The sequence below is a fragment of the Primulina eburnea genome, chromosome 13, assembly GCF_022965805.1.
Source record: "Primulina eburnea isolate SZY01 chromosome 13, ASM2296580v1, whole genome shotgun sequence".
NCBI classification, from domain to species: Eukaryota; Viridiplantae; Streptophyta; class Magnoliopsida; order Lamiales; family Gesneriaceae; genus Primulina; species Primulina eburnea.
In genome coordinates, this window is record NC_133113.1 from 31,765,917 (window position 1) to 31,792,632 (window position 26,716).

The 26,716-nt window shown below is 36.6% G+C and overlaps 3 protein-coding genes and 1 long non-coding RNA gene across 5 annotated transcripts; 3 read left to right on the forward strand and 1 right to left on the reverse strand.

Moving 5' to 3' along the window:
* Positions 1-954: 954 nt before the first annotated feature.
* On the reverse strand, positions 955-4,672 carry LOC140809000 (vesicle-associated protein 1-3-like). Of its 2 annotated transcripts, XM_073166431.1 has the most exons (8): positions 4,453-4,671; positions 4,095-4,165; positions 3,901-3,982; positions 3,672-3,787; positions 3,432-3,593; positions 3,303-3,350; positions 1,993-2,070; positions 955-1,300 (listed from the first exon to the last, which is right to left on the reverse strand). In XM_073166431.1, the coding sequence occupies exons 1-8, from the start codon at positions 4,502-4,504 to the stop codon at positions 1,190-1,192; spliced, it is 720 nt and encodes a 239-aa protein (XP_073022532.1). In that variant the 5' UTR covers positions 4,505-4,671; the 3' UTR covers positions 955-1,189. The 2 variants fall into 2 exon arrangements, with proteins under 2 accessions (XP_073022532.1, XP_073022533.1); XM_073166432.1 differs by lacking the exon at positions 3,303-3,350 and having other exon boundaries at positions 4,453-4,672.
* A 4,514-nt stretch (positions 4,673-9,186) lies between these two features.
* On the forward strand, positions 9,187-11,359 carry LOC140810790 (auxin-responsive protein SAUR36-like). The gene has a single exon (XM_073168682.1). It carries the CDS (start codon positions 9,426-9,428, stop codon positions 9,951-9,953), a length of 528 nt encoding a protein of 175 aa, XP_073024783.1. The 5' UTR covers positions 9,187-9,425; the 3' UTR covers positions 9,954-11,359.
* Positions 11,360-11,489: 130 nt separating this feature from the next.
* On the forward strand, positions 11,490-12,915 carry LOC140809897 (uncharacterized). The gene is made up of 3 exons (XR_012113192.1): positions 11,490-12,246; positions 12,342-12,436; positions 12,549-12,915. It is a non-coding gene; the product is annotated as an uncharacterized lncRNA (long non-coding RNA).
* A 5,807-nt stretch (positions 12,916-18,722) lies between these two features.
* Positions 18,723-25,353, forward strand: LOC140809555 (methionine aminopeptidase 1A). Its single transcript, XM_073167218.1, has 17 exons — positions 18,723-18,838; positions 18,964-19,050; positions 19,978-20,028; positions 20,880-21,065; positions 21,752-21,827; positions 21,983-22,030; positions 22,122-22,166; positions 22,535-22,634; positions 22,965-23,016; positions 23,105-23,146; positions 23,542-23,603; positions 23,694-23,792; positions 24,054-24,127; positions 24,228-24,297; positions 24,552-24,617; positions 24,741-24,829; positions 24,913-25,353. The coding sequence occupies exons 2-17, from the start codon at positions 18,977-18,979 to the stop codon at positions 24,988-24,990; spliced, it is 1,212 nt and encodes a 403-aa protein (XP_073023319.1). The 5' UTR covers positions 18,723-18,838; positions 18,964-18,976; the 3' UTR covers positions 24,991-25,353.
* The last annotated feature ends 1,363 nt before the right edge of the window (positions 25,354-26,716 follow it).

Consider the following 26,716-nt stretch of genomic DNA (forward strand, 5'->3'; position numbering starts at 1 on the left):
ATTGGCATGATTTGAATTCATCTTAGATTGTTTTTGTGATTAATACCTATAATATATGATTTGGCCCATTAATTTGGTTTATATTGTAGCATGTCAACAGGATTATGGATTGAGTGATGCATGTTTTGATATATATATATATATATATATATATATATATATATATATATATATATATATATATATATATATATATATATATATATATATATTACTTTCTAAAGACACAAGTTGATTGACTAAAAAACGATTATATTTTTCAATAGTTAATTATAACCAATTTTTTAAATATGACATAATTTATTAAGATATAACCGTATTTTTGGTTTTATATGATTTTTTTTTTTTGAAATTTTGATTTTTTTATCGTCAATTCAGTCTTATTCGACTAATTTTGTTTTTCTTTAAATTTTTAGTAAGCTATGGTGTTTGGAAGGCTGACACTGGAAACTGGGCAATGCCATCAAATAATCTCGTACTGCTGATTAATTTGCTATCAATCATTATATATGTAGGCTTTGGATTACATATAAGTTGAGGTATCTTTGTTGTATGAAATGCCATTATCCTTCTCGTTATATTTATTCAATTGGTTCATGCAAAGATAATCAAGAAGCGATGTCATGTTTTTATTAATTTTTTGTTCGCGGAATCAGAAAAAAAAACACCAGCAAGCTAGTTAAAAACAGAAGTTTGACAAATTGAAACTATTTTATATAAAGATGGATCACAAGTTTTATTTGTCAAATCCCTTCATATCTAACGCAACATCCTTAAATCGCTTATTCATCATCTGTTATATGAATCAGATTTTCATAATGGATGTGTGCCACATATTTCAAACTAAAGAGAGCAACACTGAAGATCTTTGTACTGAAGCTCTTTTTCTATTATTTATTTCTGTCATATCTTTAATAAGAGGTTGGCTACACTTACAACCCAAATGGAAACCGATTGCAATCAAAAGTTTCAATTCTTTATTGCTGAAGTCGGAATAGGTGAAGTAAATTTAACTCACCACTACTACAAAGCAAGCTACAATCTCATTTCTCAAGTATCGATTCCAAAATTTGGTCGTAAAAAATTGTTTAAAAATCTTTCAAAGGACGGACAAAATCCCAAGCCTCTTACTATTGAAATTGTAGTTGAATAGCCATACCGTCGCGCAAATGGATTCTTACATTGGCTCTTATTTCTTGATGAAGTATCCCAACAAAATACCAAGCAAGAGACAGAACAGCACTACAATGGTTGAGACAGGAGCACCTTGGCCATGTCTGGTCTGTTTTCTCAACAATTCCTGTCCAAAGAAGCAGAGAAAGGCTAAACTTAAAGCAAAAATGTTGAATTGCAAAGGTACGATTGTGCGTGAATAATTGTTAACAGATTTGAAACAGATGGACTTGCTCAAATTTTACGTTGATTGGTTATTCATGGAACTTATATATAGACATAAAGAACTAAGTCAAGCCAAACTCAAGCCTAAAGTAGTTCACTTTCGAGCTCAAGCCTGCTACAAAATTTGATCTTGACTACGAAAAATGGAAGACATTTGGATTAAATTCTCACTGATATATTCAGTTAGTGTACTTGGCAAAAAGATTATGATGATTAGCATGACAAAAATTAAAAACACACCTTCAATAAGCATACCACATCGGCAATATAAATTTCCCACATGCTTGAATCCACGACATGTAATAATAATGGATATAACAAAAGTAAAAATAACAAAATATGTTGCTCAAAAGAAATACAAAACATGATATCATCTAACTATTTCCTATAAATCTCATTTTTTCAACCTGAAGAAGGTTAAAATGCAAGGGCACATTCTCATGGTTTATGTAAAGCGCACAACGTGTATAATAAGCAAAGTTGTGAAATTTATATTGTCATGCGAACAATTTTCAATAGGGGTTAAATCATTAGGTAAGATATCAACAGACGTCAACTAATTGCTTTGACACTGCTAAGATAGAAACTTGTTACCAATTCCTCTTGGAGCTTCTTATTTTGTTGAATAGCTGAAGCTTTCTCCTCATTCAATTTGGAGACAGCAGCCCATGCCTGAAAGAGATATTTTATTGTGAATTAAATCACAAACATCATCACAAGAAGTTACAAGAAAACCGACAGCAAAGACATTTTACTGTTGAAGAAAATTCAACTATTCAATCATTCAGAATGAAGGTGCTAATTAAAATAAAAAAGGGCAGCGACTAACCATGTAGAAGGATCAAATTTCACCCGTAAATAACCTTTCAAGTATGTTGAATTGATTAGCTTCATCTTTTACTTTTTTCATAATCTACTTCATTTAGTCAGAATTAATTTGATTTAATTCAAACTAAGATGTATATAGTATAAAAAAAATTGCAACACATGTCTGGATGAATCTCGGGTAATTATGGACTTACAGTTTCCATGTGATTTTCACCTATTCCATAGGTCCTTGAGATGGATTTTACGTAAAGAAAACATGTATATTTTGCATTTATTTTTTGTCACCAAGTTTATCAAAATTAAAAAATCGAGGCTCGCACAAGTCATCCAAAAACAAATAAAAAAATAAACTTGTAAAGCATTAGGCATACAAGACGATCAGGGGGATCAAGCAAAAAAAGCATGATCTGAGCACCGGATTATTACAGGGCACGTCCACTGCCAACACGTGAGGGACTCAAGCACTGAACGCAACTAAAGGGCCACTACAGTCTACATGCTGCAGAGAGTTTTCATTATTGGACAAGCTACAATTAGTGTGTTAAGAATCATTTCAAAAAAAATAAACTAAGCAAAGAACCTAATTCACCCCTTCTAATTATCTAACACTTAAGCAGAAACAATGCACTCTAAAACTGACATTGTTCAATACAAGCTCAAATCCTTGCTTAAATCATTATGTATTTCTTAGATGGAATTTAGTGAGTTTATATTAAGTTTCCAGACTTCCTTTAAGATGGGTAAAACCAAAGTTTTGTAGGAAAAATAAATCAGAAAATGCATGGCTTGTGACTAATCAAATTTTTATTGATATTTTCTGCTGTTAGGTGTAGTGTAATGGCCAATAACTTGATGCTTCTAGTGCATCTTATTATATCATTAATTGTACACGAACTTATATTTCAAAAACAGTCCGAAAATAAAGGCCCTTAGACATTTATGATAGATATATTTCCCATGATACAACATCTAGCACCCTCACAAACATCATAAGTCAAGAGCAGAAAACATCAGACAATTTTTCAAATATATTACAATGTAATGATATTTTTGGGAAAATAACAAATATAAGCCACCTCGGAAGATGATGAATTTCCCATTGATTGTTTCAACGATCTTGCAACCTGAATTTAGTGACTGGAATAAACAATTTGATCATAGCTGAGGCAGAGGTAAACACAAACAAATATTTGAAGCACACTTACAGCCTCAGACAATGCTGACTTTCTAATCTCCTCTTCGGCAGAAGATGATCTTGGAGAATTTCCCTCTTCGTCTCCTTCGGGTACTGGGGAGGGAGGGTTTGCAGGGATATAAATAACCCTCAATTTAAACTCATTAACAACCTTACCATCCTCCCTGTTGAACTGATATAAAACTGACAGGCATAAAAATAATGGCCTATTGCTTTAAATACCATCAGTTATATAACCAACTCAACCCACCATTTCTTGAGTGACATCCTTGTTCGTTGAACCATTAGGAGCAACAGCACTTTGCACAAGAAACTTATCCCGACATTGCATATCTGGGGGCGCATCTTTTTGCGCTTGCATAGTAACTAACGGACACAAGAAACAAGCACAAAGATTTTGAAAAACAAAAGACATACAAAATTCAAAAAGATAAAACGTAAGACCAACAATATCTTCAGAAAGATCAAATGGTTTTCACCTGTGACATTGCACACAGAATTGGGCAAAACTATACCAGCATTCGGACGAACCGAGTACTTCTTGGGATTGGTTGTTTTGACCTTTTAATAAAAAAAAGCAGTAATCAAAATTCAGATCGCAAATTAACTTATACCCAATATCTGATCAAAGGATCAAACAGGTCTTGTCGTTCTGAATTAAAATGAAAATTACCTTAAATGCAATAAACTGATCGGTCTTATTGGCCAACTGCATTGAACATGAGCTCTGCTTCCTCGATTCAACTTTATTCACAAGGCCACATCAAAAGCATCAAAACACACGAAAACTCATCTTCAAAATTAAAAAATCAAATTACGAAAAAAAAAAGCAAATTTTCTATAGTCATTCCAATAAATTGGCAATGATTCCATTGAATGTAAACAAATAACACAAAGAGCATTTAAACGAATCTCTGAAAACTAACAAGAATTTCATATAAAGCTAGCATCTTTACAATCCATGTTTCATTTGTAGAATTGAAACAAACAAAAAATGTCATGAAAGGAAAAAAAATCAGCAATTTACTTGCCTGGGAACTTCAGTTCTGAAGGTTGAATATTGATAAAATCCCCCATACTCATGTTTCTAAATCTTTGGTTGTATCAAGCAATTAGGTATATATTGAGCTAAATTTTCACAAATTGATGGAACGAAAAGGTAAAACAATCAAAATTAATACAGAAAATTTATTTCTTTCTTTGGTTGTGTTTGGACCACGAGTAAATCACGAGGGAATGAAGGCTACGAATTTTTCTAATTTCCAAAAAAAAAAAAAAAATCAGTATATATGGATAAAGTCATAAAACTGTTTTTTTTTTTTTTTTAAAAATAATCTAATCCTTAACTTTGGCGAGTGTTAATTTCTAAGAATCAGATTAAAAGTTGTTTTTCCTGAATAAGAAACGAGTTTATATACTAAAATAAAATATTTGCATCAACAACTATTTAAGATTAATTACTAATTTTATAATGAGTATATCTGTTGTGAGACGGTGAATCTTTATATGTGAGACGGTCAACCCTAGTGATATTCACAATAAAAAGTAACTAATTTTATAAAGAGCATATCTCTTGTGAGACAGTCTCACGAATCTTTATATGTGAGAGAAGTCAATTTTATTGATATTCACAATAAAAAGTAATACTCTAAGCACAAAAAAATAATATTTTTTCATGGATGACTCAAATAAGAGATATATCTCACAAAATACGATCCGTGAGATCGTCTCACACAGCTTTTTGCCTTTTATAAAAGCATTTTCAAAAAAAATTGGTTAAAGTTTTAATTTTTTTTTTTTTTGTAAAGGCATAAATTTTTCAAAAGTTCAAAATATCGTACTTTCTTTTTTGAGCAAACAAAAATAATACCTTTTGCTTTAAATTTTTAAAAAAAGAAAAATAATATATATTTTTTACTTTATTAAAAGATATATTATTTCATTTTTTGATGAAATCTTTTTTTTTAAAAAAATGTTAAAAAGAACATTTGGTTTCGAGTGTACTATAGCCGTCGGGCTTGGCTGTATCCAAGGAGCCCAATTCTAATTTCTGGTGGGCCTAATCTGCTTATTCGATTATACACACTAAACAGGCTTCTATCTTTGCTTGATTTGCATTAGAAAATTGGAAATTTTAATGTTTTTCTAAGATAATATTCACTAGTAGACTTAAATTGAAATTATTATAATATGTTAATTTCTAGTCCTAAATTTCCTATTATAACATGTCTGCCTCTAAATTAATATTCTTCAACTTTTTATCTTATTTAAATTCATGAAAAATACATAGATATAACAATGTATCAATATAAAGTCAGTTTGAGAGTTCATCTAGTGTACACTTACAAATAGCGGTGACGGGTTTTCCTGAACTCTCAAAAAAGAGGCTAAAATATGGGTACGTGTTCAAAATCATGACAATTTATATATGATGATGACAACAGAATAGTTATACTACTAATATGTTATAATAAGTTACTAAAATATAACTAAAATATAAAGTTATTATATTTGGAATGATACTTCTCTCTAATGAGAAATAATCAAAATTCCTCTTTTGTTTAATTCATTGTTCTACAATTTGAAAAAGTTTAGTTATATCATTATTAATAACTGTATGTAGTATCTGACAAAACGATATGCATCCGATCTACAATTATTATCTAATGCTCATTCATCTCGACTTTTGTAAATATATATGATATAATTCTTGGACAGAATCATTGGATTTATGAAATTCTTAAACAATAATATAAATAGATAAAAGAAATTAAAGAAAGAAAGAAAGAACAAAGGTGATATATTCCTATTTTAAACTTGTGTCAATATTTTTGTTTCACGCACACGTCTTGCTTCCAAGTCATAAAAATTTATAGTGGCTGAAATATGTTTGTTTTCTATTCAATGCAATTTAACAACCATTTCCAACGATTGTTATTACAGCAATAAATAATAGTCAGTAGTCAGTACAGCATAATTAAACACACTAATTGTGGTAGCTACGTACCCGCAACCAGTGACGGCGCCATTGGGAGGCAGTGGATACGACGGCCCTTTCAATTTTTAAATTTTATTGACTAAAAGTCTGAAAATATTATTCATAATTTTTTTTTTTCAATTTTCTCTCTAATATTTGCTGTTGACTCCTTAATTTTTTTTTAAAATCCTGTTATTTTCTAACCTTTTTTTTTAGAATCCTGTTATTTTCTAACCTCTATTTTCTGGCTCCCCCTCTGTGCGCTAGAGGTGTGCAAAATTTCGATTAAATCAAATTGATCGACCGAACAGAATTTCTGGTTAATTCGGAAGTTCGGTTAATTTGGTTCGATCTCGGTTTTAATTTGAAAAAATCGGTTAAACCGACTTAACCAATATAATATATATTAATTTAAATTGTATATGGACATTAAAAATATATTAGAAGGAAGCCCAATTTTTTATACATTACAAGGATGTTTATTTATCCAATGATTTTATCTTCAATATTTCTATTTGTTATTGATATTTTTTGTTCAATGTTTCTTGTTATTTATAAGCTCTCCATTTTTTTTGTATTAAAATTCTCATTTTTTTAAAAAAATATCGGTTATATATTTCGGTCGGTATCCGAAAAAACCGATTAGAAAATCGATTCAATTAATTCGATTTCTATGAATATTTCGATCTGTTCGGTTATTCAAAAATAAAATCGACAATAGGTTTATTCGGTTACCGACCCGAATAGACCGATCGCACACCCCTACTTTCCACAACTAAGTTTTAATATAATATAACAAGAGATTATTTAATAAACATTATGAATTTTTTGACAATTTTGATTGACATGAAGATGCGTACTTCTTTCCGAGTTGTGATATTCATACTCTATGGACTCGATAACCATTTGTATGATCAGGTCACAATAAATAAAATAAAATAAAATAAATAATTTAAATTTTGAAATAAAGTATGTAACCTATAATAAATTTATGTGAAACATAGTAATTAATTAATAATTATTTTTAAATTTAAAAAAATATGAGGCCAAACACTTGAGAAATCGAGTTGGACTCGTGCTTGAGAAAATGGACACTCTAGTTATTACGAGCAAGTCGGGTATGACTATTATATGTGAATGAATAGTCAAATAAGATGAGACTTTTCATTCGTTTGTCGTAAATGTCGTCGACATTTCTGACATGTTCAATATGATATTTTATTTTATTTTTTGCAACTTGATTTCTATCGAAAAAATATAATTATTACAAACAAAAACAATATACATCATCTTTTCAATTTCGAAATGAATTTGAAGAAGTGTTTTACATAATATAATTACCATATTTTACCATTTTATCTTCAAGTATTGTATAATTGTTTTTCAAAAAACTAAATGACGTTGTTCGTATTTGAGTAGATCTTTTATAAAAGGGTTTACGAATTTTATTCGTGACGACAATAAAAATAATATTTTTGATATAAAAAGTAATAGTTTTCATGTGTGATACAAATAAAATATCCGTCTAACAAAATTGACAAATAAAATCATCTCACAAGAGTTTAAATGTTCATATTCATTGTTTTTATGTTGCTTCCTTCCAACTCTTTAGGCTTCAGCCCCCAATTTTGAATACTAAATATCTCATCCATTAATCAGAATTAAGCTTACACCTCATTCATTGTAAATTTCAAACCCCAAACCAAAATTAGCCACAAAAATGCACCAAATTTTTACTCGACTTTTCAAAGTCATTAATCTCTGTATTATGTATATATAATACTCATGCTCTTCTCAGATTCTCTACACTTTCGACTCAATACTTTGCAATTATCAATTCATTTAGTTACACGTCCGGACTCGTGGTATAAAATATGATACAAGCATCTCACGTCCTCAAATTTTGGGGGAACCAATTTTTTTTTAAAAAAAATTATTAGTATAGTAAAATGACAAAAACTTGTGTGAGACGGTCTCACGGATCGTATTTGTGAGACGGATCTTTTATTTGAGTCACCAATGAAAAATTATTTCTTTTTATGCTAGAATATTACTTTTTATTGTGAATATGGATAGGGTTGACCTGTCTCACAGATTATGATCCATGAGACGGTCTCACATACGATTCACTCTAGTAAAATATTGTTAACTTATCAGCTCATCCCATAAATAATGATTAATGAATAGCGACTCATGATGAAAACTTGAAATATCGTCATTCATTTATTTTTTTAATCTCACTCATAAACATTCAACAAGAATCGATAATCAATACGAAATATATCTCTCGTAAGTTTCAGCCAAATCTTACACTATTTTACGACAATCAAGTTCGTTATCGCTTAATTTCTCTGTTTATCGATCCGTTTCAGGTGATTTTTCGATATTTGACTGCAAATTTTTTTGTGATCCATCAAAAGTTGCATATGCCAAAGGGTGTTTTTTCAAGTTGAAGTTCCTCGAATCTTATCTATAATAAACTATGTTTCAAAAAAGACTAAATAACTTGATTATGTTATCGATCAATAAAAAATAATTGAGAAAATCGATTATGCAAATTTCATCAATATTTTCGCTTCCAAAACTGCAAGACGAGAAATATTCATGTGGATATGTACTGATCTGAAACATGAATTTAATATTTTGTTTGGATGATCTTGACTTTATTAGAATTTGCTTACGACATATTGTTTTGGAAGATATATTTTGTCTAACTTTTATTTCTAGAATGATGCATGATAGTATATCAAGCTTTAACGTTATATATCCTCTTCACCTTCAGCCTTCGAATATATATATTAGCGTGGAATCATGTCTTATAACATACCTCTCTCTCCCTCTGAGGTCTGCCTCAGCCTTGCTCCTTTCCGTTTAGCCATGTCCGTAGATGACCCTTGGCCTTTCTCCTAGTATTCTCAGAAAAAAAAATATAATTTTATAACCTTTCTGTGAATAGATTCATTTTTACATTATTTATATATCTGGCCAAGGTTTTAGAAAAGTTAAATTTACAGGGAAAGAAACATCATGAGCAGGAGACGTGGTTTCTTGATCAAACACCGTCTGACGACGCTTTTCCGGCGGTTCTTTAGGCGAAAGCACTCGTCTGAAACGTACCTCCGGCTAAACCCGATTGAAACTGAAGCATCCAAAGTCGTATCAAGACTCATTAACTGGACACAGCACCTCAGAACAAAAGCGCTGGCAATGGCATCAAGAAATGATCATCATGCGGGTCGGGGATACATCCGGGTCGGTGGAGACCCGGTGCTGGAGAAACCCGTGCAGGTTCCTAAAGGGCATATTGCGGTTTACGTGGGTCAACAAGATGGGGATTCTCAGAGGATGTTGGTGCCCGTAGTGTTTATTAATCACCCTTTGTTTGTGGATTTGCTTAAAGAGTCCGAAAGGGAATACGGGTTTGATCATCAGGGTGGGATAACCATACCTTGTCGGATCTCGGAGTTCGAGAGTGTCCAGACCCAGATCCAGGCGGTTCGATATACCCGGAAGTTGCAGGTGCGCAAGAGATCCAAAAGGATCTTAATCGGTTAACGAGACACACACTCATAAATGTTGGATTTTTTAATTTTATCAACAATATCATGTATATCTAATTAGTTTATAAAATTCTTATTTTTCCCAATTTTTTCTCGAATTTTTGAGGTTTGATTCACAGTATTTTACCATAATCGTGGCTGATTTTTTCCCACTTACTTGAATTATTGTATAGTTCGAATATCTTTGTTTTCTTAAGGTTTATTTTTATTATTATTATTAATAATATTATTTCTTCTTTTTATTTTTATTTTCCCTTCATTTGTATGTCTATTTTTTTGTTCCAATATGAAGCCAATGAATATTTGAGCACCACAAATGTCCTCCTCAGCTACGGACATGTTGAAGCATATCCTATCAATATTTTGGGATGAAAGCCAATTCCTACACGCACTAATTATCTGTATCCCCATTTTGCATCATTATATTTTAGGTTTCAAATTTGGAGAAATGCGGGATAGCTAGATAGGCACGGATTTTTTGAAACGTTCCAATATTCAAGAATAGTACTCTCGCTCGATGAGTAGATATTATAGGAAAATTTCATGCTCTCTTGGATCATAAGTACTATTCATTTGATCATGTGATATTTTATGAGGCCTCGCGTAGCATATAATTTTCCGATATTATATCAGCAAAACATATCCTTTGAATTGGTCGAGAATTATTTCATGTTGAGTTTGATCATGATCGGTACTACTATTATTTCAAGTTTTAATCAGTTGTCAACTATTTGAGCTTGAGATTGAAAACCATGCACTGGTTTTCGTGTTGTAAGAAGCTCTATTTTTTAAAAAAATCAGAAGTAGTTTTAGTGCACGTATTCTTTATAAGATAATATTGTCATTAACTTTCAACGATGTTATGTGTACATCATTTTTGTTGTACACACTCCATTTTATAGACACGAAAATTCTATGAGATCGTCTCACAGATATATTTTGTCATGAAGATATTCTATTCGACCTGATATTAAAAAATATTATTTTTAATCTCAAAATTATTATTTTTTATTTTGAATATAGATCGGTCGATCCGTCTCACGAAAATAAATATGCCAATAACTTTAATTCTATAGTAAGTAGAAGGTAAATCATAAGTAACATAAATTGGAGTGTAGAATAAACAGTGTGACTCTCTGCCTATGAGTTTTCCATGCCGTATAATTTGATGCTTCAGATGCACTGGCAATAACCCGGGAACCCTTCAATTTGGCCCCACTCCCCGTGGATGAACCCGGCCCGAATTTTCATACTCTCCAGTCTCCATAATTTAAAGTATCCAATCCACGCTCCCATCCCATGCATCCAACCTTCCGGGTCGATCAAACTATCCAAGAAAGTTTTCATGTACACCGTGAGTGAGGATATCTTCCACGGACGGCCCAAGTAGGTCCTCACGGAGCTTTGTTAATTGTCCCACATCGGTTGGATAAATAACTTTTGAGTGGCATATATTGGCTTGGACAATCCTCCCCCCTTGAGCTAGCTTTTGGGATTGAGTTAGGTCCAAGTTCCAATCTTAACAAGCTTTGAACTGATTCTAGATCCTCAACAGCCGTCGCCCGACATTTATGAATGGAGATTCCGGTGTTTTGTCGGGGGTTGACTCGGCCCTGAGCGGTCACAGTATTTATTCGGTTGGGCGGATTTCTTGCATACGTGGTGCAAATTTGAAACACAACCGCAGATTGATCGAATATGAAATCGACTGTACCATATATATCGCACTCGCGATAAAATTGTCGATCGGAATGAACATAGAGGGTGTCTTGGTACCCATCAAAGCTGCCTTGGTAGAATACATAGCGGTCGGATCTGACCGGAGGTTGATGGCACGGGCGATATTCTGAAGGTGATGCCTCGAGCGATGAATCCGTCTCCAACTATAGCTTTACATGTATCATGTATGGTAGTTTTTTAAGAGTCACAATTTGGTTGATTATTTATAATCAAATATTTCAAACTTTGTTGCACTCGGATGAATGGATTTGGAGCTAGAGATTCAAATTACGGACTATATTAAAGTTCTACTTTTTAAAAATATTTTTAATTTGTTAGACTCGAGTACCAAAACATTACATGCCGAGTATTTCATATTCAAGAAAATGCTTTACTTGAAGCGAGATTAGTTTATTGAAAAATCACTTTTGCTTAGAGGTGCGGCCGTCTTGAAAGTGGTGATTACTCCTCCGGCGCTTATGTTTCCAGTGATGATAGTCTTCCCATTGCCATCTCCTAAAGACGTACGTGATGTTTACCAAACCAGACCCAATATTTGCATATTCCCTGTACGTACCTTCCTTACATAAATGACAATATGACATATCTTCCCTTTCTGATTCGCCTCCCCGCTTCTAAAACACCCTCATTCACTGTCGTGTAGTTGCCGGAACTATCTTGAGCCTCTGAGACTCTACCTGAGGAGACGATAACTGCAGCAACTTCCGGTCATGCGGCTTCACCCACGGTGGGAACCCGGTTTTGTAACTTGTCCCCCTAAACCCTCCGCCACTTCCATTATTAGTCAAGGCTAGTGGCCTAGTGTGTTACTAAGCAACATATTGACGTTTTTTTCCATGATTAAGGGCAGGATCACCGGCTCTTGTTGATTTTTTGGATTGCGAGCTCATACATCTCGATGAAATCTTCCCAAGCTGCCTTTTCGCCTTCATTGCGAGATTTGGGACCGAAGGAATACAGGTTGTCTAGGGCGTGAAAGCATCGGTCTAATGCGAGTTGACTCGACATTTTGAAGAAGTGATGTTTGCTCTTTAACAGGAAGCTTGTAGTTATGGTTTTGTGAAGAAGTACTCGCGCAAGGTTTTGGGTATGGAGTTGACTACGCCATGCTTTTGTTGCCGCATGGAAATAAATGGAAATGGCGGGAGAAATTAAGAAAGACATCAAAATAATTAGGGTAAGTATTGATTTTGATGCCAATGCTAGTCAGCTTATAATCATTGCTCCAAAAGGTGAAATCGCTCACCTTAGGCGCCCCTCACCTCCGGCCCGACAGGAATGTGAGAGGAGGTAAATCATGGTAACTCAGCCAACCAGCTGCAGATCTTATTTGAAAATAAAAAAATATGAGGTCTATCAATATTTTTTTATTTTACGATGAGATAAACGGTCGAACTTGTACAAACACACCGAAAATACAATTCTCGGTGTAACATATATTCACTTCACCCTGTATATATATAAAAGGAAGAATTTTAGTTTTTAAACTAAATATTGTGATGTCCAAATAAGATTTTATTTATGGCTTCCAAGACTCCTAGTGATATATTTATACACTAGCCCATCGTATTCGTGGCGAGAATATAATATGTTTTTTTTTTTTAAAAAAAAAAGAAATTTGTCAATTTCTAAATTAAAATGATAATTGATAAAATAATACTGAAAGAGAAATGTGAAATATGAAATTGAATATTTAAATGGTATTTGGAAATTATAAAAAAAAATCACCAACATACTTGATACCCCATGGATGAGCCCATCACCCCTGGCCCATCCCAAGCCCAGGTGGAAGACAGGCCCATCAAGGGCCCAGGTATTCTCCTATAAATACCAGGTTTGAGCGTATGATTAAAAAATTCAATATTGTTTTCAGCAGCACCCTTAGCTGCTCCCCCCATATAACCTCAGTCACTGACTTGAGCGTCGGAGGGGCTACGCCAGGACACCCTCCTGGCCCCCTCTTAACGGTCTTTTTCTTGATTTCAGGCTCAGTGTCATCTTAAAGCCCACGTCTGAACTAGTGACGCTCGTTGGGATCGGACCCTAGATTTCCCGTGAGTATCACTTGGCGCCGTCTGTGGGAAGTTTGAGTTAAGACGTAGATATGGTAGGTAAGAGAGGGAGTGGAAGAGCTACCTCAGCATCATCACGTCCTCGGAGAGGACCTGAACCATCTCGTGCTGAGACAATACAGGAACAGCCGCATCTTGAGACGAGACAGGAACAACCTCGTCAAGAGACAAGAACCGAGCAGCCCCTTCACGAGGCAAGGGTCGAGCAACCCCGTCCCAATGAGAATGTGGGGAACTTGACCCTAGAACAGTTGGGTCAATTTATCACCCGGATAGTGGATGAGGCCATGAAGAGGAATCAAGAGTCTATATTTGCAGAAGATCAGACCGCTCGCCAGGAGCGAGAGGAGAATGTGGAGGGAAGTCAGAGTAGGGTGGAGGAGACGCGACCCCGCCCAAGTGAGGAGAATCCGGAGATGGAAGAGATGTGGAGGGAAATACGGACGCTGAGGCAGCAATTGGGAAACAGAGATGCAGCCCCCAAGAAAGGAAGTCCTTTTTCCCTCGCCATTTTGGAAGAGGGGCTTCCTCCAAATTTCCGACAGTCAAACGTTGGAGAATATGATGGACATACGGACCCCGAAGAACACTTGGGGAGGTTTGAGAACACAGCTCTGTTGCATCAGTATTCAGATGGAGTCAAGTGCAGAGTGTTTCTGGGCACTTTGGTGAGGTCAGCCCACCAATGGTTTAATTCCTTGCCGCCCAACTCCATACGCTCTTTTGAGGATTTCTCAGCTGCTTTCTTGCACCGATTCGCTAGTAGCAAAAGGCACCAAAAAAACTACTTGAGTTTGTTTGTAATGAAACAGCAAGAGGGTGAAACTTTACGGGAGTTTGTCCAGCGCTTCAACAGCGTAGCGTTGGAAATACCAGCGGTCACTCCTGACATCATGATAAGTGCCTTTACCCAGGGACTTAGAGGAGGGGAGTTTTTCAAGTCGCTGGTCAAGAAGCCTCCGTCGAGCTATGATAATCTGTTGGCTCGAGCTGAGAAATATATAAATCTTGAAGATGCCCAGCGGCATAAGAGAATGGAGCAGCGACCTGGGAGGAGTGGAGTTGAGGGAGCGGAGAGAGGAGGAAGGAAGAGGGGCGCAGGGGAAAGAGAGGAGATTAAAGCTAGGGGCAGAAGACAATTCTCATCACATGTTCCTCTGGATAGGAGTCGTGACGAGGTGACGGAGGTGAGGGAGCCCGAGGAGAGCTGGGAGAAGTCGCGAAGGGCTAAGAGCAGTGCTAGATTGCCTTCGCGGGATAGACGAGAAGGATCCTCATCCAGGAGTCGACAGAGGTCTCGCTCGTCTCCTAGACGTGGTCAAGGCCCTCCATGGATAAATCAGAGGGTCGGGGAGCAGAGAGGGGAAGGTCGAGGTCAAGATGTTCCTCAGGGACCCGTCGAACCGAGGGGGGGAATGAATGAGGATAACCATCCTACGAGAGGAATGATTCATATAATCTCGGGGGGTGCTACTGATGGAAACTCTGGTTCATGAATGTTGTTGTATTACGAGAGGGAAGGAGAAAAATTTTATTTTTCTACTAAGGCATCGCCTGGTAGAGGAGCAGAGGGCATGAGAGAAATTTTATTTTCCTACTAAGGCATCGCCTAGTAGAGGAGAAGAGTGAAGGAGAAAAATTTTATTTTCCTGCTAAGGTGTCGCCTAGCAGAGGAGTTTGAGGGTGAGGGTGGAGAATATGTATTTTCCTGCTAAGGCGTCGCCTGGCAGAGGAGCTAGAGGATGACGAGGTGGACTCTTTATTTTCCTGCTAAGGTGTCACCTAGCAGAGGAGTTAGAGGGCGGGGGCGGTTGAATTTTATTTTTCCTGCTAAGGCCCGGCTTAGCAGAGGAGTTAGAGGGTGGATGCGTTGATTTTATTTTCCTGCTAAAGAATCACCTAGCAGAGGAGTTAGATGGAGAAGTTGAATTTTTACTTTCCTGCTAAGGCCCGGCTTAGCAGAGGAGTTAGAGGGTGGAGGTGTTGAATTCCTATTTTCCTGCTATGGTGTCACCTAGCAGAGGAGTTAGAGGGTGGAGATGTTGAATTTTTATTTTCCTGCTAAGGCCCGGCTTAGCAGAGGAGTTAGAGGATGGAGGCGTTGAATTTTATTTTCCTGCTAAGGCATCGCCTAGCAGAGGAGTTAGAGGGTGGGCGCGTTGAATTTTATTTTCCTGCTAAGGCCCGGCTTGGCAGAGGAGTTAGAGGGTGGGCGCGTTGAATTTTATCTTCCTGCTAAGGCCCGGCTTAGCAGAGGAGTTAGAGGGTGGAGCTGATGAATTTTATTTTCCTGCTAAGACCCGGCTTAGCAGAGGAGTTAGAGGGTGGAGGTGGTGAATTGTTATTTTCCTGCTAAAGCGTCGCCTAGCAGAGGAGCAGAGTGGAGAAGGAGAATTAAATTTTATATTCATGCTAAGGTATCACCTAGCAGAGGAGTTAGAGGGAAGAGGTGGTTGATTTTTATTTTCCTGCTGAGGTCTCACCTAGCAGAGGAGTTAGAGGGTGATGGTGTTGATTTTTATTTTCCTGCTAAGGTGTCACCTAGCAGAGGAGTTAGCGGGGGAAGGTGGTTGATTTTTATTTTCCTGCTGAGGTGTGACCTAGCAGAGGAGTTAGAGGGGGGAGGTGTTGATTTTTATTTCCCGGCTTAGCAGAGGAGTTAGAGGGTGGAGGCATTGATTTTATTTTCCTGCTAAGGACCGGCCTAGCAGAGGAGTTAGAGAATGGAGGCGTTGAATTTTTATTTTCCTGCTAAGACCCGGCTTAGCAGAGGAGTTAGAGGGTGGAGGCATTAATTTTATTTTATTTTTCTGCTAAGGCATCGCCTAGCAGAGGAGTTAGAGGGTGGGCGCGCTGAATCAAATTTTCCTGCTAAGGCATCGTCTAGCAGAGGAGCAGGGTTAGGGAGGAAGAACATTTTTTTGGTTAGTCGATAACGAAAGTTGTTGGGGGAGCAGAGTTTACGGGGATCGACCTGCGTACTGGACGAGCGGTCGATGCGTTTGGCGAGCGTGAAGAGGCGAGCGGGTGGCTGCGGGCTGAGCGGGTGTGCGAGGCGAGATGGGGGGCGCTGGACGAGCAGGCGCACTTGGGCGAGGGTGGAATGACGTGAGGCGTGCTAGGGGGCGCCGGAGGGGGCGAGCGCTTGCCTGGGAGAGCAGGCGTGCTGGGGGCGCCGGGCGAGAGCTTGGATGGGCGAGCGTGGCGCTCGGTGAGGGCGAGTGCTCGGCTGGGCGAGCGTGGGCTCGGCTGGGCGAGCTTAGGCGAGGGGGCGAGGGCGAAGCTTGGGCGAGGTGCTGGTAGGCGAGGGGGCGAGGAGGCGAGGGGCGAGCGTGGCGAGGAGCTGGCGCGTGGGCTTGGGCGAGCTCGGCTGGGCAGGGAGACGGCGAGGCAGGCGAGGCGGGCGTGTGGGCCTGGGCGAGCGTGAGCAGGGCACCCGACAGGGCGAGCGGGAGGATTGGCAAAGTGCGGCGCGCGAGGCTGGGTGCTTGGGCGAGCGAGGGGCTCGGATGGGCGCTCGGCAGGAGACGAGGGGAAGGGGGCTCGGCTGGGCGAGCGCAGGCAGGGCGCTCGGCAGAGCGAGCGGGAGGATGGCGAAGCGCGGCGCACGGGGCTGGGCGCTTGGATGCGTGGGGCTGGGCGAGCTTGGATGGGGTTTCGGCGAGGGTAGCGAGGCGATGACTCGGGCGTGGGTGGGGAGAGCTGGTGAACGAATTGAAGAGAAAACTATAACAAGATTGCAATACGATTTGATTTGTTTCCAAATTTTTGGGGACTGACGAATGACTGAAAGATAATGCACAACTTGCACCCGGTGACCCGAGGACAGCACGACTAATCGAACTTTGAACCTGCGATTCAGTTCGACTCGGGAGGGGGAGACTGGTGATACCCCATGGATGAGCCCATCACCCCTGGCCCATCCCAAGCCCAGGTGGAAGACAGGCCCATCAAGGGCCCAGGTATTCTCCTATAAATACCAGGTTTGAGCGTATGATTAAAAAATTCAATATTGTTTTCAGCAGCACCCTTAGCTGCTCCCCCCATATAACCTCAGTCACTGACTTGAGCGTCGGAGGGGCTACGCCAGGACACCCTCCTGGCCCCCTCTTAACGGTCTTTTTCTTGATTTCAGGCTCAGGGTCATCTTAAAGCCCACGTCTGAACTAGTGACGCTCGTTGGGATCGGACCCTAGATTTCCCGTGAGTATCAATACTGAAAATTAGTTATGCTTGGTGGTTTAATTTCATTAAATATTAATAATATACTATAAATATTTATAGTTCGTACGTATTTTAAAATTACTTGATTGTAAAATAAAATATAATTATATATTTATAGTAAATAACATACATCACAGACCATGATGAAATAATTTTCAACTAAAATAGACAAAAAAAAGGAGAAATCTTCTACTATACAATACTTCGTCTATTGACCCTAATTTAATTTGTTTGTTGATGTCTGCTTTTGTATAAGGATGACACATTCGCACTTGAAATGATTAATTTGAAATTAGGGATTTCAAATTTATAATGATAAATTCATCAGTTCGTTTGTATAATTTATTTGAAAATAAATTTCAAATATCAAATAATTATTTTCAGTCATTGTCGTGAATTTTAAATTAATCTCAATATAAAATCATTTTTTAAATGAGCCCCTCAAATAATTATGTTATTATTTTTAAGTCGATAAATAATAAATAATTTAAAACGAAATTGTTTTTTATTTATTAGAGTGTTCAATTTTATAAAAAATAAATAAATTTTTAGAAAAGTTTTTGGTAAATAAAATACTTTTAATTTATTTTTTTAGTAGACTTTTTGGTAAATAAAATACTTTTAATTTAATTTTTTTTAGTAGACTTTTTGGTAAATAAAATACTTTTAATTTAATTTTTTTTAGTAGACTTTTTGGTAAATAAAATACTTATAAAATTAAATATGTAGGTTTCTTTACGATGCTTCTTAAATAAAGGCCAGACTCCAGAGAAAACCCTAGCTCAATAAACCTCAGCTTTTTCCTTGTCTAATTGAATCGACGGTCGCGGTATCTGTAGCAAAGGTTGTTATTTTAGTATTGAATTGTTATATACTTATATTTTTATCTTTGAATTAGCGAAATTTGGACGAGATTAAGGATACTTGTGTGGTGCTTGTGTTTTTCTGACGAATTTTTACTGGATGCAGCGAGAAGAGAGTTATGGCGGGTGGATCGGATGCGGTGGAGACGACAACCTCATCATGTGCTAAATGCGGCAAGCCTTCTCATCTGCTGTATGTGATCACAAGTTCTTTTTAGTGTTTCTGCAACTTTCTTGTAACGGGTTGAGATTTACACAATGACTGTGTCAGAAACAATAAGAACTCAATCTTGATCGTGTGCGTGCGTGTGTTACTTGTGTTTGTTGAAATTGGGGCGTGGCGTTGAAGGAGTTCAATGGTTAAATCTTTGAGCGCGAGTTGTTTTTTGTTTTCCTTACAATAATCAGAAACAATAAGAACTCAATCTTGATCGTGTGCGTGCGTGTGTTACTTGTGTTTGTTGAAATTGGGGCGTGGCGTTGAAGGAGTTCAATGGTTAAATCTTTGAGCGCGAGTTGTTTTTTGTTTTCCTTACAATAATCTGATTGGTCATGTGATCGAGCTTATTCTTTAACGAACTTTTTAAGCTGATGATAGGCGGGGTAATTTGGTTAATTTTTGGCTGATTGGAACAAGATCGTCACTGATTTTTGTTACTCTTTTTCTTTCCTTTGGTACATTTTTTATGTAGATGAACTACTTCGGCTGCATACATTATATTCTGCAATCTGACAGAGTGATGATTAGTTTGGTATTTTGTTCGTCACTTGCACTACACTTGTTACACTTGTACGTGGCTGTGAACAAGCGTCACAGCTATAAATAGCAAGAATAAGAGATGGATTTGTCATTTAGCTACCTGATCAAATTTTCTCCATTCTATTTTCCAATTTTCTGCATCTTCTCGAGTTTTACAAGCTGAAAATTACTTGATACAGAATTTAATCCCTTTTGTTCTTGTTGGGGCGGAAGGAAGATGAAGTATGTTTGCACCTTTCGAAATTGCATTACAACATATGGTGATTGTTGAACTCTAGAAGGATAAATTGCTAATATAGGTGCCAGTATGTGTGAGATTGCTTTTGGTGAGAGCAGGTTTTGAATAATTGCTATTTGCAGGTGCCCAAAGTGCGTTGAACTAAAGCTCCCTCGTGAAGGTGCTGCTTTCTGGTTAGTTACTTTGATTTGCATAAATTTAGTCTTGCTTAACAAAATGAAACTTATGGAATATTTCAAATTTTAGATTTGGTATTGCTGACTTAAGCAAGACTTTTTATAGTCATTATTAGAGCCCAGTTGTATTTCATAACTTAGGCACTGGGCACGATAAGCCTTATCAAGGGGGGGGGGGGGGCTGGACATAATATTGTATGGAATAAGTATTTTCGTGACATATCAGCCAATATCTACTTTACGAACCATTGAAGAACAATAAAATTATTTTTCATTTGTTTATGGGGGAAAAACGAAAAATTGTTATATTTCAATTCACTTTGGATGTACAGTCCTTACATTTAAGGTGTGCTGAATGTGTGTGCTCCTTGAGCCTTTAATATGCATCAAGGTGTGAATTTCATGGTGAAAATCATTGAATTGCTGACTGCTGAGCCTTGGCTTATGTTTAGACATGAGGGTGGGTTTAAATAACTGTGACTCAAATAAAAGCAGGATATTAAGATGAATAACTTACAGAAGTACCGTTCAGATCCCAATGAAACCCAATGATATTAGAAAGTCAAGAATTAATATATCGTTGGGGAACGGTTAAGAGAGTGTTAATGATTCAGTCTCAGGCATATGTATTATCATAATATATTGAACTTAAATGTTACAATGCCTCAATGTTATCATCATTTAGTGGAAGTGACTGCCTTGATTTTTCTTAATCTTGTTTGATTAGATGATAGATAACAAAAAAGAACCGTGAAGACGATAAAGATTTACTGTTAACTCAATTCCCTTTTGATGCCATTGTTGTTGATGTTAATGACTCTTTGTTGTCAAAATATTTTTTCTTCTAGTTCTCAAGATTGTTTCAAGGAATCTTGGAGTTCTCATAAATCTGTTCATGTGAAAGCAAAGTTGTCTTCCCCGGGACTTGAAAATCCCAGTGAACAAAATTCTGGCTTGTCTAATGATGGTTGGCTCTATTGCTTGAGGAAAGGGCAAGCTCGTTCACCAAAGATTCCACATTTTGACTGGACTGGGTATGCTGTTACTAGTCATATTTTTCAGGTTTTGTATTCAATTGGAAATTGAGGGAATTTACCTCAATCATGTTTAGATTTTGGTTTTGTCTGCTAGAGTTTTTAGCTTAATATTTTAGAAGATAACATGCAGTGGAGATAATATTTCTTGTAAGGAGACCGTGAAAGCTGTTACTTTATTTATTTGGCTTGATTAAATCTGTATACAGACTTCATACTAGCTTATTCTGTGATTTTAAATGTTCCTTTTATTTAGAGGAGCAGGTGATTCAGTTGTCATTATTCTTTTTCAATAAATTAAAACATTTTTCTTGCAGTAGGACTTTTCAACTCTTAGCTAAGTTTTCTAAATGGTCTTGTTTTTGTAGCTTCTTCGTAAACTCGGTCAAAATTCATGTTTGACTTCATTTATGCTTTGATTTGACGATCAAATGGTTTTATAGGTTTTTCGTCTACTAAAAAGGGTATTAAGTTCAAATTTTTTGTCAATTCAGCTGTATGTTTCGTAGCTTATCCTTGAGTTTCTCTGATGCAAAGCACTCTGCTTTTCAACTAGCAATATTTGATGTGCTTTGCTCGCTGCTTCTTACACCATGGATGCCTTTTTCCTTTCATTTTTATTTCTTTTTTATTGTAAACTGTCATGCTCAGCTGTTACCCTGAAACCGTTTCTATTTTCCTTTCAGATCGTTAAGACCGTATCCAATATCAAAAAGGCGCCTCGTACCTGCTCACATAGACCAACCTGACTGGGCAATTGATGTAAGTAGCTTTGACTCTCCGGAGAGTTGATCTTTGTATTTATGCCGCAAGTATATCAAATGTAGTTTTTATGAGAACAGCATGCTTGTGTTTGAAATCGAATGGTGTTATTGTCTGTGAGTTGCAATAACAGTCCTCTATTCAAACCTTTACAGGGAACACCAAAAAGTGAACCTAACAGTGATCTGCAGCATCATGTTGAGGTATCGTTCATTATGTCCATAGTTCTGGTTAGTTTTTCTAAATAAATATTTGACTGAACACAAACTGTTTATCATGATCCATGTCCCGAAGATCAAGACTCCTGATCAAATTGAGAAAATGCGGGAAACCTGCCGAGTAAGCTTCTTTGTTGCTCAATCCAGTATAAGGATAACAGTTCTCGTCTTCATTTTTTTGTATGAATAACGTGTCTCGTAGAGCTTCATTAACATAGGCTGGTAATGAAAGTTCAAAGAAACAAACAGTCAAGGAAATAGGGAAAATAACCAGTTCGGGGCATTTTTCATCATGTGTGATTAGATAAAACATCTTTTAGGCCTTTAAGGTTGATGAGAAATAAATACAAGAGGTGTCTGAAATTTTCCACACATGTAACAAGTCATCAAGTATATGAATTATAACAAAGACCAAGCTCACAAATTAAGGTCTACTGCAGTTTATTCTAATGTTAGTTCTTGATGCTTTTTTTTAATTATTATCTCCAGATAGGAAGGGAAGTTTTGGATGCGGCTGCTCGAATCATTCGACCTGGAATTACAACTGATGAAATTGATGCAGTGGTTCATGAAGCGACAGTTGCTGCTGGTATGATCAGCATGCCCTGCATTTTCATTAATTTATAATATTACAGAAGGAAATGTAGCGTCTTTCAATTGGTGTGATGTTTGATCATGCATATCAGGTTTCTCAACCTTCTTGTTTGGAGTTAAAATGTCTTGGTAGTCAGTATACCACATTTAATTATATAACTGTCTAGAACTCGCTTTGGGGGTTCGATGGTGGAATGTAATAATAATAGAAACATTTTATATTTTACTAGTTCCACTGGCTTCCCCTTTTGCCACCAGTTGTGCAGATAATAGTTTTTCTTATTAACGGCAGAGAATGTTCACCATTTTAATCTACTCAATGCAGGAGGATACCCATCTCCATTAAATTACCATTTCTTCCCCAAGTCTTGCTGCACGTAGGTATTTTTTCATTTGAAATTCTGTTTCTTTGTGTTCTTTGACTCTTAATTCCGATAAGTTGAAATTTTACTCATTTTGTTTCAGATCTGTTAATGAAGTTATCTGTCATGGGATTCCAGACGCAAGGTATGTTCTTCACTCGTGGAAGAACCTCCTTATACAATTTTCGATCGTAAATTCATGGAAAGTTTTTCATTTTCTTGCTACCAAATTTTGGTTTGGGCTGCCGTTTTATATCTTTTGTTTTTCCAATTCTTGATCCCGCTAAAGGTGGCGTTTGAAGCTCATCCGTGCTGCTGTTTTAGTTCTTTTTTTGCTATTTGTTACTTCCTCACTGCTTAAAATTTTCTTCCCTTGTTTATGAGCTAAAACTGTGCTATCTAAAGAAAATAAATATTTGAAATAATTTCTTTCAAATTCTATTCAAAAGCCCTAGTTACATGGCTTTATCATCATCATCCTTCTACCAGAGTGTTATATCTGTTCTCTCGCCACCTCTACTGATCTTTTTGCTGGCTCAGGAAATTAGAAGATGGTGATATTGTAAATGTTGATGTAACTGTGTACTATAAAGGGGTACATGGTAAGTGAAAATTATATCATACTCAATGTTGATAGTTTTGCCATTTCTTTACTCTACAGAAACAAGCATTGTTATTCCTTGCCTATGCAGGTGACTTGAATGAGACATTCTTTGTGGGTAATGTTGATGAAGCATCTCAACGGCTGGTCCAATGTACATATGAATGCTTGGAGAAGGCAATAGCAATTGGTAAGTGTGTACTCTGTCTTGTGATGTTAACCATTATTGCTGCTGATGGTTTGTGTGCTTTAGAATTTCATTTGACAACTTGCATATCTCCCTCCAATGTTGTTGCATAATTTCTGTCTTGTTTACTGGTTGATTGTTTGATGTTCGAAAGAAATTTTTTACATATCGTTTGCAATGATTTTGAGTTACTCTAAATCCCTCTTTTATGTTGTTTTTGTATTAATGATGCTTATTGCCATGGCTTGTTCCTCCCCTTTTCAGTTAAACCTGGTGTACGATTTCGTGAAATTGGGGAGATTATTAACAGGCATGCTTCTATGTCAGGATTCTCCGTGGTAAGTGAGATGTATCATTTCTTTATGAACTTCTTTCCATTGAGGTTCAATGTGTGTATTAACATTTCCCTATTTCCGACCATGGTATTTGTGATATTAGGTGAAATCATATTGCGGCCATGGTATTGGTGAGCTTTTCCACTGCGCTCCGAATATACCTCATTATGCAAGTATCCTCCAGGCGATGGGTTTATTTTTTTTATTCCTATTAATGGTAGATGTGATTGATTATAGTTTCATTGACGGTGGACTTGCCATAACCTACTGTTTACTTCAGGCCAGGGCCGCCAATTGGCCAGAATTAAAATTTTTGTACCATATTCTTCGAAAGACCACACCTTTTTGCAGAACGAGTATCGCTGGTCTCTTCTTGTATTATATTTTTGTTGTCCCTTTGTCTCTCTGTGGTTCTTAACCTGAGCAGGAAATAAAGCAGTTGGAGTAATGAAGGCTGGCCAGACCTTTACCATTGAACCCATGATTAATTCAGGTAAACATCTTGTTGGCAAAATAAGTTGATATGACTTCTTTTCCTTTCCATCTCTGCTGTCGTAAGACATTTCCCTGTCTTAGCAATTTTAAATCTTTGCTTTCATATAAATAATCCCAACAGGCGTTTGGCGAGATCGAATGTGGCCTGATGGATGGACTTCTGCAACTGCTGATGGCAAACGTAGTGCTCAGTTTGAGCACACTCTTCTGGTAATCAGACGTTCTTTTGTGTGTGTAGGCGTGCTCACGCTTGTGAACATTAACAAACTACCCTTCATGCGAATTAACTACAGGTAACAGATACAGGAGTCGAAGTTCTGACGGCACGTCTCCCCTCGTCCCCCAACGTGTTTACCTGGCTAAATCCATAGTCTGCTCAGTCCATTGAAGTTGATCCAAAAACCGATTATTTCACCCTTGTTTTCTTCTCAATTAATTTATGATCTTCCCTCCGCCCAGTTCTCCGAGCTTATAACGTTGTATTCGTGTGTTTCATTTCATTATCGGATTTTTCCTTGGTTCCCCAGAATGACTAAAATAATGCCAGGCAGGACTCATGTCTGTGACCAGCCGGCAGGTTTTCGATTTAACATTTTGTATTTAGAACATATATATATATATACACACACACGTTGTGTTTGGAACTGGAACAACCTCTGTAAGATACCGTATGAATTATAGATTGAATGACTGAATACATTTTACAAATTGATGAAAGGAGACGATACTTCTTTGTGCCAGCCCTTTTTTTCTATTTTCGGAGCCATTGAACTTACGAAGTGAAAAAGCAAATGTTATGTTAACATCATATTTTTTAGGAAAATTATATTCTAATTCATTTTTCACTTTACGACATCATTCATCACTAAGTTCAATTAACTCCACAATTGATTATAGTTTATAAGAATGTGTGTCGGTGTGCTCATGCTCCTATGTTCTTTTTGTATATATATATATTAGGGATAATACCCATTTTCGTCCTTTTCGTTAACCGCTTTTCCCATTTCAGTCCCACATGATTTTTGACTGCGTAAATAATCCTTCATGTTTTCAAAATATTCTCGAATTGGTCCATACCGTTACTCTGACGTTAAGTTTAACGTTGACTTGTGAAAAACTGCAAATATTAGCGACGGTTTTTCAAAAGCCGTCGCTAATTAGTGCCGTTTCTATTTTCAAAAAATAAATTTTAAGTTTTTTTAAAAAAATTTATTAAAATTAATTTTTTTTATTTAATGGAAATATTAAACCGTCGCTAATTAGCGACGGTTTGTTACACCGTCGCTAATTAGCCACGGAGTTTTACAAACCGTCGCTAATTAGAGACGATGATCTAACTCGTCGCTAATTAGCGACGGTTTTTATTTCCATAAAATAAAAAAATTATTTTTAATAAATTTTTTTAAAAAAACTTAGAATCGGACTATGCTAACAATATTAATGATCTTAACTAAAACTTAAAAATTTACAAAAAATTAAAGCGAAAAAGTTTACCCTAAGTCGAAACTAAAATCGCGTAAGAGAAAATTTTTTAAGTGTTGTGAAGTGGTGTGTATGAAAATGGAAAGAGAGTATATTTATAGACAGTTTGTTTTATGCTTTTGGTAAAATAGCGACGGTGATTGCAAAACCGTCTATACTTCAAGGTTAATAATATTACCGTCGCTATTAGCGACGGTGTTACCAAAACTCGTCGCAAACTGTCTATAAAAATACTCTCTTTCCATTTCATCCACACCACTTAACAACACTTAAATTTTTTTTCTCTTACACGATTTTAGTTTCGAGTTAGGGTAAACTTTTTCGCTTTAATTTTTTGTAAATTTTTAAGTGTTAGTTAAGATCATTAATATTGTTAGCAGAGTCCGATTCTAAGTTTTTTTTTAAAATTATTAAAATTAATTTTTTTATTTTATGAAAATATTAAACCGTCGCTAATTAGCGACGAAGTTTTTAAAACCTGTCGCTAATTAGCGACGGTTTATTAAAAATCGTCGCTGAACTGTCTATTCTTCAATGTTAATAATTTTACCGTCGCTATTAGCGACGGTTATAGTAAAATCCGTCGCAAACTGTCTATTAAACCTACTCTAATTT

Coding starts and splice junctions, on each gene's coding strand:
- LOC140809000 (XM_073166431.1), bottom strand. CDS start 4,504: ATGAGTATGGGGGATTTTATCAATATTCAACCTTCAGAACTGAAGTTC. Junction 4,166..4,452: donor TTCAGAACTGAAGTTCCCAG/GCAAGTAAATTG, acceptor TTGTGAATAAAG/TTGAATCGAGGAAGCAGAGC. Junction 3,594..3,671: donor AGGATGTCACTCAAGAAATG/GTGGGTTGAGTT, acceptor GTTTTATATCAG/TTCAACAGGGAGGATGGTAA.
- LOC140810790 (XM_073168682.1), top strand. CDS start 9,426: ATGAGCAGGAGACGTGGTTTCTTGATCAAACACCGTCTGACGACGCTT.
- LOC140809555 (XM_073167218.1), top strand. CDS start 18,977: ATGGCGGGTGGATCGGATGCGGTGGAGACGACAACCTCATCATGTGCT. Junction 22,635..22,964: donor TGAAGCGACAGTTGCTGCTG/GTATGATCAGCA, acceptor TACTCAATGCAG/GAGGATACCCATCTCCATTA. Junction 24,830..24,912: donor AGTTTGAGCACACTCTTCTG/GTAATCAGACGT, acceptor AATTAACTACAG/GTAACAGATACAGGAGTCGA.